Genomic DNA, 15858 nt, shown 5'->3' with positions numbered 1-15858 from the left:
GTTGTATATTATTTAGATATAACTAATAAGAGGAAAAGCAATTTTTTTCCAAAAATTTAAATTTAAATTCCAAAAACTGAAAATGTTTACACATATTGTTGTACTTGTTATTGACACAATGATAATTTTAAATGTACAGATACACCCCATTCACTTCTATTGTATGGCTAACTGTAATGCACATTTTTTTCTTTCTTGTTAAAGAATGGGGGGACGAGCGAAAATTGATTTTTGTGGTAATCAGTGTTACGCTTTGAATCAATTAAATCAATCAATAAAAAGTCAATTGAGCTTAACTTGTACTGAACCTGGAATTTTCCTTTAATGGTTTACAAATAAGAGAGAGAGAATCTGCCCCTCTCTACGGCTCTTACATGATGGTGAGCATGCCGAAAGTCATCCGTCTGCTTTACGCTTGATGTGCTCCACCTTTCCGCCCATCTGTCCGGTGCTGGAGATATGGAGGTGTGGGGGCGGATGGGGTGGAGATACTGGCTGTCACGCAGTTGGGCAAGTGCAGGGCATCTGGCCATGGCCTGAGGACTCAGGCAGATCTTGAGTGTAAAGATCTTGTCATCTCCAGGATGGGTAAGTGAGCTATGAGTGTACGGGGAAAACCCTCCGTTTGTGTCGAGTTTAATGTGTTCTGCTTGTGCAAATGTGCTGTTTGTGTATAGTTAATGTAACGTGTATGTTGGACTATGCAGAAAAGCAGGCATAAATGAATCCGTAATTAAATACGTGCATTAGTGCTTTGGACGTGGGTACGTTTATCCTAGCAACAAACTATGATAGGAAGGAGTTTTATCAGCATGAACCCGTCTTTAAAACACATTTGGAGCGAACATGAGTTTACATCAAATCTCTGATCTTCCTGCGGGTGTATGGCAAAGGGGGAAGTTGTTTTAAGTGCGGAAATGGCTTAACTTGATTTAACTAACAGCTTCCACATAGCCTGCTGCTTAAGATACGAGGCCGGCTTAATGCACTGGACTCAAATCAAACCCAGAGTCATATACTGTGTAGAAAGAGTTCTGTGTTCGCTTGCCATCTCAAGCCCTGCCACTCAAAGTCAATATCCCAGAATGCCTGCCGCACTTAATTCGATTTTCGTGTGTTGACAGATGCACTGTGTGTTGATCCACTGGTACTTTTTTCCTGTTCTTATGTCATTTGATTAAAATTTTTACAGCACACACACACACACACACACACACACACACACACACACACACACACACACACACACACACACACACACACACCTCTGTTATGTTTCCTGGGAGATTATGGCATCCAGAGGGCCGAAGCTACACAAGACTAATGCATTACGTGAGAATACCAAGCACGCACTGATATAGCCAGTATTATTTATTTATTTATTTATTTTATTCATAGCTTTTGTCTTTTGATTAAAAGACAAATATATATATATATGTAATATATACATAATATATTTTGACAACATGTCGTAATATTCAGTATTTATTAATTTATACAATCATATTTTAGTTATTTTATTTTAATAATTTACATTTTAGTTAATTGGACAGTGCAAAATTAAACCAAATATTTATACATTTTACATATTGATTTAAACACTCATTGACATTTAACAAAAACATGAGAAAACAACTGTAGTTCTTTTTTTAATGCTTTAGTTATTCGTTGTCCGTGTTTCAGTATGTTGTTACGGAACGAGTGTGTCCACAATGTGACTTAAACATTCTGACTGATGTCACTTGCGTAACCCTGTTTACACCTGGTATAAAGATGTGTTTTGTTTGATCGGATCACAAGTCGACGAGGCAGACACATATCCGTTTACACCTGGTATTTTAATCCGGCTCTTTTTGTCCACTTTCAACCACTTCGGTCCTGATTTCTTTGAGGGGAGGGCCTATGTGGGTCTAGATCTTTGGATCTAATGGACGAAATAAGCTCATGCAATTTACATATAAACGTGACTGGAGATAACGGAAAAACAAACAGAGAGTAGCAGCTTTGGTTTCTGCTCTGACAGCCAGAAAACCACACCGAACATGAGTTTGTGTTAGAAATCATGCTGGAATGGTGAGAGAAATGAACATGGTTGATTGTGATTGGCAAGTTTTTCATCTTCAAACCAATCTTAGGTCTTCAGCTTATAGTTTAAATCCCATCTGGCTAACGCGCTTCCCATTATGTTTTCGCATTAGGTCAGTAGGTGGAGAGTAGGCGTTCTTTTGTGGTTGTTCGAACGCATTCGACCACGAGCGTCTACAATACGAAAGCAATCCGATCGAATGCTTTTTCGACTACCTCTGGAAGTGGTCGAAAGTGGACAAGCTCAAAAAGATTTACACCTAAATTTAGCGTCAACCGCTTGTAACCCAATCGACCAAAACACATATTTGTAACGATCAATTTCATTGTAGATATTTTTTTTTTTATTCAAAAGAATATAATAATTGATTTTTATTAAATTATCATTAGAATTTGCATCTTTCGCCTTTGTTTTGCATGGGAGATTGTGTCTAACAGCAGCAGTTCCCTAGCGAGGTCTTTGACCCGTAGTCCATGAGTCTGGCAAGAAAGTCTGGTTTAAAAAAAGTGAGCAAGTACGATGGAAGAGGAAATTTGTTTCCCTCAGGAGCGGAAGCAGAGAAAGCCTAGACAGTTCTTTTGCCCCCAGAGTCACATCTGTATGGTGTCTTGGCAAGGGTCTCCTTCACATTACCTCTACCTGGCTATCCATGATCTTACATATCACAGCCAACTCTTTTATTCTGAGAGTAAAAGAGAGAGTGAAGTAATGTTACTGGCTGTGCTGGCCTGTCGTCTTGTTTTACAGTTTTGGCAGACTGCATCATGACGCATGGGCTTGCATCTCATTACAGCAGGAGTCTGGGGCTCGTCTCTCTAATCAGCGGACCTGCTCATGTCTTTGGTGTCGGACCTGGGGAGAGCAGCGGCGGTCCATGTTTTCAATAAAATGCCTTCGATGGGATCTTTTCCTCGGCTTTATCAAAGGATCAGGGAGCCACAGGGTATGAACTGGAGCTTAAAGGGATAGTTCATCCAAAAATGAAAATTCTGTCATTGTTTATTCGCCCTCATGTTGTTTCAAACCCGTCTGACTTTCATAGAACAATAAAAAAGGGAAGTTTAGTGGAGTGTCAAAACTGCACTTGAAAAGTGGAAGGAGACCATGAAAAATTTGCACTCCATAGAAGTGGTTTATAGAACTTGTGTTCTATTTTCCATGTCGTCTTAAATCATATGATAGCTTTGTGTAATGAATAGACAGATTTTAAGTCATTATTGAATGAAAATCTTGCTTGACAGCTATGGTCACCATTGACTCCCATTGTAATTTCCCTTAGATTTGATGATCTTTAGCAAATTATTTGATTGTGTAAGCAGTGGGAAAAAGCTTTAGTTGTTTCGCACCACTCATTACATTTTTCCCACCTCCACCCATTTCTTTACAGCCATGTGGCCATTCCTGCTGGTGATCCTAACCGTTGCGCTGACCCTCCTCGTTGTGACAGTCAGGACATGTTGTCTGTCTGCCAGCTCATCTCATGTGTTTTAATAATTAATTTGGTTTGTTTGTGTTTCTTTTGCAGCAATTTTTTTGCAGCGAAAATAACAGAGGAAGTGAACAGTGCACATTGATGGTTATGTGAGTTAGCAGCAGTGGATTATTTCCATAATGCGCAGAGAGCTAATTTATAGTCAGTCAGATTTCATAGCGCTCTCATTTATAGTAAAACCCTGAATACATATTATCTTCATTGTTTATACTTTTAATGTAAGTTTACGGCATTTTAAGCACCCTTGGAGGTCGGTTACATCTTTTTTGGCAAATTAGCTAGAAACGGACAACCGTAAACAGCTGTTGCTGTTGGACCCAAGCGTCTGTGGCCCTCCTGCTTGTGTGTTTGCCTGAAGGAGAGGAAGAGGGGGAGAGGAGACTCATTGTATTGTACTGACCCGGTTTTGTCTCACAGGCTTAACCCCTGCTCCACTCTAGATTAATTTTGCATGTGTTTGTGCTTTATGGTGAGGCGTGGGCTGAAGGGATTTACCCTGTTTGACACCTCCTCAAATAAAGTGTGGGGATTGTCTTCACATTGTGCTTGCAGTTTGCATCAGATTGTCTGTCGCCTTCTGATTATGAGGGAAAGGGAGGGAGGGATGATGGTCCAGGTGGCCGTGGCAGAGTCAGTCAATCCGTAGGGTCTCTCTCACCATCTCTCCATCCATCTCTCTGGGTGTGGGTTTTACAGCTATTGATTCAAACACCCGACATCTGTGATATGATCTCTTACAGGAAACCGTAGGGTCCGCCAACAAACATCGTAACAACAGTTACTGATACTTTTATAAAATTATATAAAAAATATATATATTTGTTCTAAAACAAATTGGATATGTTATATTTTTGTTATTTATTTATGTTAGACAACATGCAAGACTTGTTGTTATTATTATTATAATGATTGTTAACAATATGTATTGTGTTTTATCTAATATAAATAAATAAATATTTTATTTATAAAACATTTACTTGTTAGAAAAAACAATAATTGTTGATATTATTAATATTATATATAATCAATATATTATAATCAGTAATAATTTATATTATCAATAAAAATAATAATAATTTATAATAATCTATTTATATTAGACAACACAATGCATATGTTATTTAAAACAATAATAATACTATTAATATTATTAATATTAATAAAATAATATTTGTTTATATTAGACAAAACAATACTTGTTGTTGATATTATTATTATGAATAGTGTTATCAATAATAATAAAAAACTTTATAATAACATAGGCATTGTTATAATTTCAATTAATATTTTTAAATATTTTATATTATGTTGATTTTATTTGTATTATTATTATTAATAATATTAATATTGTAACGCAAAGATCCAAGAAAGATGATTATAAAGATAACTCACGCTTTATTACGAACACAGAATAACAAGCCAACATGTGTGACAGTGTGCTAATGCACAGACAACAACCGACAATGAACAGAACACAGGGAGGAACTTAAATACACAGAAATGATTAACTAAAAGACAAACAGCTGTGATGATTAGTGTAGTGTTCATGGTGAATGATCAGTGGCGGGAAAACAAAGACAAAGAAACACACGTGATAAATGAAAACAAACTAGAGTCAATGAACTGAACTAAATGGAACATAACAGTGACAGACCCCCCTCCGGGACGGACCTCACGCCATGATGACGAAGATATGAAGATACGCGAGGCGGCTTTGGAGGAGGGCGCAGAGGTGATGAAGGGATGGTGACAGGAGGTGGCAGAGGAGTGAGGTGATGGCTACGATACCCTGGCGGCAATGGTTGAGATGGTCCGCTAGAACTCAAATAGAACTCAAAGTTCATACAGTCATTAGTGGTGTCCAAAAACAGCGATGATAAAGGTACCGGGTGGGATAGGGTGGGAGTCGATATTTCCGAAGTCTATCAGCCAGTCCTCATTTTCCGTAGTCACGACACCCTCGTCCGCTGATGTCGCGGACTCACACCTCTGGTGTGACACGAGTTGGCGCACACGAGTTCTCCGCGGTCGAAGGTGATGATTCGGGCTCTGGCTGTGTCCTAAATCGGGTAAAGCCGCCATCCAGACACAGGATGATGTCTTCTTTCCAGTTCAGTCCGGTTCTGTTTGGGAGGTCAACAGGGTGATGGTGACTTCAGGGTCTCGTCATCGAAGGGGCAGGTGATGGCGAAACGGCAGAAGGAAATGTTATAAAATCATGGAACGGTTGTTCTGTAACACGAAGATCCAAGGAAGACGAAGATGATTATAAAGATAACTCATGATTTATTACGAACACAGAATAACAAGCCAATATGTGTGACAGTGTGCTAATGCACAGACAACAACCGACAATGAACTGATAAATGAAAACAAACTGGTGTCAATGAACTGAACTAAATGGAACATAATGGGTGACAAATATGTATTGTTGTATTTTAAATAAATGTATATAAAAAAGTCACATTTATAACACACAAGTGTAACCTTATATTTCACCCTGATCTGTGTTCATCTCACATCTGTACTGACTCTTAATCTCTGAGCTTGATTAACCCATCGGCTCTGCGTTGCTCTGCCTGCAGCCGAACCACTGGGGCTCAGACTGATTTAACCACATTGATGGCACTGTTCCCAGTTTCAGCTTTAGAAAGACCCCCTTAGCCTTTTCTAGTGCTGAGAGTTTGCTTAAACACATATGAATGGGGTGGCACTGTCAGTGTTTCATGGCACGTGTAGTACAGGATGAACAAGTCATACCCTGTTCACAACCACCAACTTTTCCAAATTTCACAGATGTTTACTTGCCCTGAGGGTACTCCATGGGTGAGAGGTGAGAGCATGCCTGGTCCCAACCCCTGAGACACAACCGGAACAAGAACACGGCAGAGTACTGAAAGAAAACTTCCCTTATGTTTCCCCTCTGGACTGGTCACCCCTTGTTCCGTTACTGCACCAGTCAGTCACTGGTTGATATTTTTAGCTGGGTGATTCTTTTCTGCGGGGCTGGTGAAGATATTGCACGTTCTAGATTTATGCAGTGCTTAGTGTTTCCTGCCCTCACCCCAGCCACACTCCTCCGTGTAGCTGCATATAAAACAGGCTGGATATATTTATATGGTGGTCTCTGAGCCTGAGGCAGAGGCCCCTCTCCGCTACTTCTGGAAGGGAGCAGCTTTGACTCCTCAAAGGTCAATGGAGTATTGAGGTATCGAGATCCGGTTCTGGAAACTAATTTTCATGTATGGTTATAGCTTTTAAAATTACTAATATAAAAAGAGTCAATATGTAAGCTTGAGGAAGATTTTAGCCATTTTCATTTACTTTCACCATTGTGCTAACTTCTGGCATAAGCCATGCATATACTGTAGGTGTTTAAGATCCCTTGACTGTCTGCATCTTACGATCATCAATTCTGGCCCTGTGAGGAGCAGTGCCTAAGCTGAGAGAACAGTTCATCTGAAGGTCATGAGGGCCTTGTTTTCTTTTAATTGAGTTAAGATGGCTAAATAAATGGTCTGCAGGCTAGCACAATCATTACCCTCACTCAGCGTCTACACACGGGCCACTCACACGCCACTTACTCGCTTTCACTGTTCTGACAAGTCCAAAGAGCAACAGTCAAACACACATGTTTCTCTTGTATTTTAAACACATACTTAGAGCCTTCATCTTTTTTTATACTCACAGTTCTTTTCTTTGATGTTCAGTGAATCTTCATGGCGGTTTACCTCACATCTTTGCTGGCTTTTTACTGGGATTCACTCGCTGGTGTTAATGTACAGTCTGCATTTCCCGCTAATGTCTTTAACGGACAGAAAACACTCCAGCAGCGGTATGACTCTAATAAGCTAATAGCACAGTCTCTTGACAGGTCCATGAGAGTTCATACATTAAATGGATAAACGCAGCCTTTTCTTCCCAATGAGCATTTCTTTCCCACACCACATAGACTCGCTTAGGAACAGTGTTGAGGGACGTTACTTTCAAAAGAAATGCTTTATATTTTGGTATTTTTTAATGAAAAGTAACAAATTACGTTATATTGTTACAATCTTTAAAAAGCAACATGTCAAGTTGCTTTTACGGCTTCTTTTTTCTTCTTTTTATATTTGAAGTTCTATTTTTAAGAGTTTATGCCCATGTGTCAATGACATATAGCCTATACCACCAAAAGTGTGGTACATTTACACTGGAATCAGAATCACAGAAAATGCATCACTCCTCTGAAAGCTACATTTTTTGATCAACATTTATTTAGTTTTTTAAATCTAAGAAAGAATAGAGAATCTCCAAATAAAAACACAGGCAAAAAAAGAGGCTGAAAAAAACGATAAAAGCATTACTTATGCATGTTGTATTCTTTAAAAAAAAAACACGACTTTCACGGTCAATTGTTGATCAAAAAATGCATTAAGCTAGAATAAAACTTTTTTGGGAAATCAGAGGCTCTGTTCTTTCTTTTGATATCTTGCATGTTCAGATATTCATACAAAATATCCTGGAGGCCATGACATTTTTTGTGAAAATTATCAAAAACCCTGCCAATGGCTGGCAACTTAAAAAAAAAATGCTGGCAGGGAAAGAGTAAAAAAAAAAAACGTTAACTTTAACATAGTACCCCCAACACTGAATGATGGAATAACTTGCATGCTTGAAAAAGTGTCCACCCGGCATTAAACACACGCTTTTTTCTTTCCTTTCTTCCTTTGTTTTTGTTTCTCTGCAGGTATATCCTAAAGGACACTCTTTCTGCCGTTTATCATTTCGCATTTTCTTTTTATTATCAATTATTACTATTTCCTTTTTTAAGCATGCACATCCACTCCATCACTCTTCCCCTTCCATCCTCCTTTCCTCCCTTCATTTTCTTCATTGATTTACCATCAATATATGTGTGAGAGTGAAGAAGAAGAAAGGAGAGGAGTGGAGAGAGGAGAGGACTGGAGAGAGGAGGGCCACAGCCCAGCTCAACACCCCCGCCCTCGGTGTTCTTAGGGATGCTAGTACAAAAATGTGGATCAAAAAGCAACTAATGACCGCTGTGTAACCAACACTTGCCTACAGTGCCAGTTGGCTCGTGTTTTACGGCCCTTTGAAATTTTCCGAAGTAAAACAATACCGAAGTCAGGACTGTGCCACAATGTAGTTTAGGTGGCAAGAAGTCGTGATTTTACTGTGTCAAACATAGTCTGCACATAGCACAAACAGATCAGTGTTCATTAGGAAATTAGTTGATCTGACAGAAGTAAGAGCCAAATATGTGTGTCCATTTTCTCCCCTGATCTCGTAACATTTATCAACTATAGCGGAGCTTCAAATGGTCGTTCTGATGCTGATCACCCACTACCAGCTATATGGAATATACAGCAGTATTATAAAAAAAAAAAAAAAAAACTTTAGATGGAGTGAATAAATTTGTCATAACCAGCACTGGAGTGGTCCATCAGTTTTATTTTTGCAGTTTGATATAGATGTTATCCAGTGTTTGAAGCGTATAACACAGTGCCCTAACCAGATGCACCACAATACAGCGATACGGTATCCTAACCAGTTTTTCTGCCTTAATGTTCTTTCTGTCCGTGAGGCCTATAACCTTTTTTACATGAAAGTTGCTTATGCTCACCAAGGCTGCATTAATGTTTAAAAACAGTACAAACAGTAATATTTTGAAATATTATTACAGTTTTCTTTTTTAATATATTTTAAAATGTGAAGTATTCCTGTGATGGCAAAGCTGACTTTTCGGCAGTCTTCAGTGTCACATGATTCTTCAGATATCATTCTAAAATAAGGTTTTACATTTCTTATTATAATAATTAACAACATGATCATGTTAACAGATATAAGAAAGCATGTTGGAACACTACTTTCTGGAAGGACCTTGTGAATTAATCATAGAATGTGCTCTTTGGTTGGGTTTCAAACATATACTTTTAAGAAAAAAAAATCTAAGGCACTTAATCCAGTTCTAAAAATATTATGTTGTTGAAAACAGTTGTGCTGCTTAATATTTTTGTGGAAACCATAATGCAGTGTTTCATGCTTCTTTGACTGGAAAGTTAAAAAGAACTATATTTATTTGAAATAAAAATTGTCTGTATATTTAATCTATATAATGTGCCCTTGCTGAGTAGAAGTATTAATGTGTTTTCTTTTTTTATCTTACTGACCCCAACAGTATTGTTACATGCGATTTTTGGGTTCATTGTGGAGAGAAATTGTTGGTCGCTAGTTTCAACACGCTGTTTCATTCCAGGGATTCTGGCTTTCACCCACATACTAAAAAGGCATGATTGACCACAGGTTATCACTTAGAATTGTAGTTTGTAACACAAATTCCTGGTATTGCTGGTCAATATGTTGTAAAGTAATCTGTTTAAATAATAGTAAAAAATAACCCCTGGCCATGTTTGCTCAGTGATGTGATGTTGTTAATAATGCCATGTGTACGACTGGTGGACTTGTCTATATTCAGCGTGCGTCTAGAAAAATAAAAAATTTAAATATTTATGCTCCAAAATGTTTCTTCTTTCTGCTTTTGTGCCCCAACTATCCATTTATCTTGGCGTGTTTAGAGTGTGCGAGTTGTTTTGTGCGTATCAGCTTGTTGGAATACCACCTGTGATGCTGGAATAGATTTTGGACAAAACCTGTGTTTAACAGACCTCACTGGCTTCATGTGTGCACCCGTGTGTAAGATACACAAGACAGTAGGACTGAAAAGTAGGATGTGTTTGTGTGTGTACTGCATTTTTAATAAATGAAGGCTTGCTGTGTTTGAACTTTGTAATCATCAGCAGTATATTGGCAGGCGGCTGCAACTTTGTGCTGTATCTAGATTGCATAGAAGTGTTCATATCTTTCTGTATCCTTTGATATCACTGTAGTTATTTTATGAAGGTGGAGAAAGAACAGAATCGCCACATGGTCCTTGGCATCCCATGCAATTTAGCATCATCATTTAAATGGATGAACAGAAGTTATATTACGCACATAGTTCACCCGAAAAAACAACATCACCCATGTTGTTCCAAAACTGTATGATTTCCTTTCTTCTGTGAAACACAAAAGAAGATGTTTTAAACTGTTTCACTGTTTTTTGACCATACATTGAAATTCAATGGATTACAAAAGTTGTTTTGACCCAATTATTTCTTATTATTATAAATGTTGAAAACAGTTGTGCTGCTTAATATATTTATGATCATTTTTTTAGGATTCTTTGATTAATATATAGTTTAAAAGAAAAGCATTTATTTGAAATAGTAAGAATATTAAAGTTTTCAACTGTCACTTTTCATGAATTCGTGAATGTCTTTGCTGAATAAAAGTATAAATAAATAAATAAATCTTACTGACCCTAAACCTTTAAACGGTAACTTTGCTTATTTTACACCAATAGATTTTTTTTTACTCTATGTGAATTTCATTTTTATTGTAATTCTATTTCCTTCATTACAAATTACAGTTTCTGCATGTGCAATTTTAGTGTTTGGTGTGAACAAAAACAGTTAAGAGGTTCATAAAAATATCTTCTTTTATGCTCCACAGAAGTAATTAAGCAAGCAAACAAACAAACTCTTTAATGTCAGGAGTAAATGGCAGTCCAACCTTTAACTGAAGTAAGCAGAAGCCTAACCATGAGTGTAAACTTTTGTTCTCAAATTCGTACATGAGCGGGAAGCAGAAATGAGCGTGTGATTATGGATTGCTGTGAGGATGGATCTCCTCCAGCTGCTCGGTACCTCCGGTCAGCCCTTGTCTCACCACCCCATGTCCCGGCCAGCTCCATCCACGACTACGGCGTTCAGAAGCTGCCATTTGTTTAGATAAGCCTTTGATACTGAATTTTATACTTCTTGGCTTCACATGATGGCAAAATCCACTTTTTAACTCTTTCACGCCGCGCCGCTGTGCTTTGTAATAAGCTGCGACGATTATACGATTGAAAATATGCTCTAATCGCTCGCGTGTTTATTTTGGACTGCGATACTTGGCCAAAAACAATACCAGTCAAAACAAAGCAGGGGTTATGTGGACTCGCAGTAATTTGCGCTGTCTGTGAAGAGGTTTTTGCCTCCCTTTGAAGTGTCCAGTGCCCAAATTACAGTGCTGCCATAATGAAGTATTACCATGCAATTACCCAGCGGTGCGCTACACACAGCAGCCGAGCAGAGAAAGTGCTGAGAATAGTGTGTGTGTGTGTGTGTGTGTGTGTGTGTGTGTGTATGAGTGTGTTGCAGTGCCACGCTGTGAACAGGACGGCTTGGCTGTACAGTGGGCGGCCCTCACATGAGGTGGCCGGGCATGATGAATTATGGAGTGCCGGCAGCCTCATCAATACTGCAATGAAAGCGCAAAATACGCAGCCTATTGGCACCAGCCTACGCGTTAACGGCCAATGTATTTTTAATTAACGCCGAGCCTTCCTGCTTCATTTGACAGTTGCCGTAAACATGACAGAGGTTTGTGACAGCTATTTCTGGTGCTCAGTTAGCACAAAGGCATTTAATTTTTCACAAACCGAGACGCCCACCTTGTCTTTGCGCTTAGACCCTTGGGCCACTTTCTCCTCTTCTAAAAAAGAAAGGAAAGGGGAAAAAGGAGCACAACCAGGTCAACACAACAGTGCAGGCCAGCCATTCAGAGATGGTTTTTAATTTGTTGCCGCTTGCTGCAAGTTTGGGGAGTAGTATTATTCAGGCTTCCATAGAAACCCATGTTACACATCATTGGCAGTTCAGTCCGTGAAGAAAGAGGAGGTCGACTCCTCCCTGTTACAAACGCCTTGATTAAAACCAACATGAGAGAGAGAGAGAGAGAGAGAGTGATGAGACAAACCACATGCTTAGTGACTCATACACACCAGGCCTGCAGCAGATGCACGCTCTGAGATCTCTAATCAAATCTCAGTTTAGTACATTGTGGAAGCGTTCTGAGACACAAATTCACTCTTTATGTCAATAACGGAAGTCATCACGTTTTTTCTGAAGCGGAATCTCCTCGCTCGCACTTACCTCAGCGGCCCCTGCTCTTGGACGCTCGGGGTCAGTCGTGGCTGAAATGAGAACCAGGGACGGGCGCGGGGTCAGCAGCTGGTGGAGGATATGGCAATCATTTATAAAAATATGCTTTCCCAAGCCCACAAAAACAAAAGCCCCAAACTCAACAGCTGGGAAGGGTTGGGAGTAGCCCCAAGGCTGGCAAGTTCCCTTCCAGATGGAGAGGTTAGGCCGAGGCTAGCCAGGCAGCTTCACTTAAACTTCCGATTCCCATTAGGCACAGAGAAGATTGCAGGGGAAGGGAAGAGGAAGAAAAGCAATGAGCATGACTGCTCTGTTTTTTCGCCCCGCTTAATCAAATAAAGCAGGAAGCTTCCGAGACGGAAGAATTGTGTTTATTGATACTTAAGCATACTCTGCGTTTGTTTGTTTTCAAAATCCTCTCCCTCGCTGTGTGATATTGGTATTTGTGGTTTAGTCATTTCTTTTTTTTTTCTGCAAATCTTTTTCTGGGATAGTTACGTTTTCACTTTTTTCTATTATTATTATAATAGTAATAGTACATTTTAAAAAATAGAACCACTGGGAAATTTAGCTCAACCATTTGGAGTTAATAGCCAGGCCATGTCAAATAATGAATGAAACAGGTCTTAAATAAGAATTGATGACCTTCTCCCAGTCTTCTGTTGATCTGACACCCCACGCAGCACAGAAGTAACGGGTCCTTTTGTGGATATTAAGTTACCACCAGCTCAACTCTTTTGAAATGTGCAATTACCGTCTTAAAGAAACTCCAGAAACCCAATGAAGACGGCCCCTTAATAAGAGTAATGTACACACCAAAGCCTCGGGAATAGATCCACAGCACGTAATGCTTATCTTGTATGAGCCCGGTGTCAGGAGCTAGTGGCTACAGAAATACACGAGGGAAAGTTGACACGGGGTCCACACAACCTGGCAACCTTTTGAAACAGTACATGTGATATTCATTGAGAAAGACTCTGAACGTTTACCGCTAGAAGGCTGGACTGCTGATGTATTAAGCTCTATGAGGTCTGATGGGAATTAATCAATGAAACGGCAGAAGCCTGAGCCAAGTTCGTACCGCTCCTTCAAGCCCCCCAGCAAATGTCATATTCAGGTTTTTTTTTTTTGTAGAAATATGGAAAAACTCCATTTACAGCCTGTCTGAAAAAGTAATAGTGTGTTTTGTTTAGAAATGAAACAGCTCTTAAGGTCGTTTTCGCACTCTTTTTGAATGAAGGCAGTGGCTTAGTTATTATTATGAAATGTGGATTTGATTTTAATGCACATGTGTAAAAGCAATTGAAATCAGATCGGATCCCACTGAAGACATTACCCTCACCTCAACTGCCCATTTCTGGATACGCTCCCGTATATATTAATGATCTGAATCCTCACAAGTGAGTGGTGACTGTCTGGGTTGCCATTACACATTACTCAAAACATTTCGAGATTTATTTTGTGATTTTTGTCATTTTGGCTGTATATGTTTCTCCTGGTTGTAAGGTAATCCAGCACCCCCTTAAGCTGACGACCATCGACCCCTTTAGGCTGTAAACACACCAGCCAAGCTCAGGGGTCATGACCTCACGGCCTGGTGAGGTCAGGGTGGCGGACAGCAGGGGCGGCCATCACAGGCCCATTACTGCAGGAAATTGGAAACACTGACACAGCTCAGACACGGGCAACATGCGCTCTGACGCCATTTGTAGCGCCTAATTGTGCCATAATTAAGATGAACTGAAAGGGGGGATGGGAGTGGTGCTGTAAGGAGAAGCAGACAGGAAAGAGGAAAGCTATCATCACATTTCACATGCACGCATTAGAACGCTCACAGTGTTAGCCTTAGCGGACGTGACTACAGTGGTGTGCTTTTTTTTTAGTTGCATATTTAATCTCTCAAGGTTTAGTGTCAGGATGTATTATGTTTATTGCTGTTAGTTTTCACATATTAGGTCACTTATTTGTACAGCTTATTGTGATATGGCACTTTAAAATGCCTAGTTATATATATATATATATATATATATATATACAGTGTGTGTATATATGGATAATTTGGATTTATATTTGTATTATTATATTAATAGTTTAATTTACTTAGCAGAAATTGTGTTTATACCATAATTAAGGAAGTGTGGGTTGTATTTTCTTTGACCTTGAATACTTTTGTTCTTGAGTTTTGAAGATGAGGGCCTGTTACACCACGTTTGCCTACAAATTGCTGAAAAATTATCATTGCATTTGATTGGATATGCTGCCTTGTAAATTAACAAGATATTAAATGTTTTTTTCTTCCTTTTAAAAGTTTTCATAAAAATTTGTCATAATAATGATTATTTTTATTCCTCTCTGGGTTGCGACACACCGGCTGAAAACCGTTGATTTAACGGACAATTTTAGACATGTATTACATGAACGAAAAAGGGAAAAAAATTGACAAGTTTAGCTGTGTGGTTTGCAATTTTGCCATCAACTTATATTACATAAAACAGGCCTGCGACCGCAGCATAGCGATCCTGTGTAACACAAGACCGTGAGTTCTGGGGCCACCAATCTTTCCCCATTTGCATGTTTGAAACGACAGGGCCTCACCTTTTAATGAAAGAAAGCAGCTCCCTTCCATGTTCATTTCAGCCATGTTGAATTAGAATAAAGAGCTCTGTGCTTTCTCAGTCGAACTCCCATTCTCACAAATTTCACCATTTAAAACCTCCTGTCTCAAACCAAACCAAACCTCTGATCAGAGTCAGATGAAATCGGATGTTCGTTTAAACATGGATTGGAGTTGTCAGATATGCTGTTTTGTTTATGTGTGTTTGTGTGTCAGACAGAAACGAAGGGCAGCCATTGGCCTCCTCAGGCCTGGCCGCCCTGTAAACAGACACCTACTGGCAGCTGGGCACTTGGCAGCTGGACAGGCCTGCGTGTAGAGAAGGACACTGACCCCACCGTCTCACTGTCTCCACCCACCCACCCACACACACACACACACACTCACTCACAGAGGTCTGTGCTACCCCTTCCTGTGGCTCGGCCGTGACTCGTCCCGACTCCCACTGTGACAGACAGCAGTATGTTTACTGGCTTTCCGGAAACCTCGACAGGAAGAGCATATCTCTCCACTTCCAAATTTTTATTTTTAAATCAACACTTTGGACCGTTTATTTGTGCCCAACAACAAGCCAGCGTGATTTATTTTGCTGTAATCTAAAGCGAGTATCTCCATCTCTTAAAATAAAGCGCTGGAA

The 15858-nt window shown here is 39.4% G+C and overlaps 1 protein-coding gene across 6 annotated transcripts in view; it reads left to right on the top strand.

Moving 5' to 3' along the window:
* bcas3 (BCAS3 microtubule associated cell migration factor) overlaps positions 1–15858 on the top strand; it is a 254043-nt gene that overhangs the window by 147610 nt on the left and 90575 nt on the right. The window contains exon 23 of one of the 6 annotated variants that reach the window (XM_077208305.1): positions 8308–9213. The exons of the other annotated variants lie outside the window; for them this stretch is intronic. Within the exon in view, the coding sequence (XP_077064420.1) occupies positions 8308–8318 (11 nt within the window). The 3' untranslated portion in view covers positions 8319–9213. Of the gene's footprint in view, positions 1–8307; positions 9214–15858 lie in introns of those variants that run through there. 6 annotated transcript variants of the gene reach the window in all.

This window comes from Siphateles boraxobius, unplaced genomic scaffold (assembly GCF_051911475.1).
Source record: "Siphateles boraxobius isolate OS27281-9 unplaced genomic scaffold, OSU_SipBor_1 6, whole genome shotgun sequence".
Classification (NCBI taxonomy): Eukaryota; Metazoa; Chordata; class Actinopteri; order Cypriniformes; family Leuciscidae; genus Siphateles; species Siphateles boraxobius.
The sequence above is the reverse complement of the archived record's forward strand: the minus strand, read 5'-3'. Positions and strand labels throughout refer to the sequence as shown.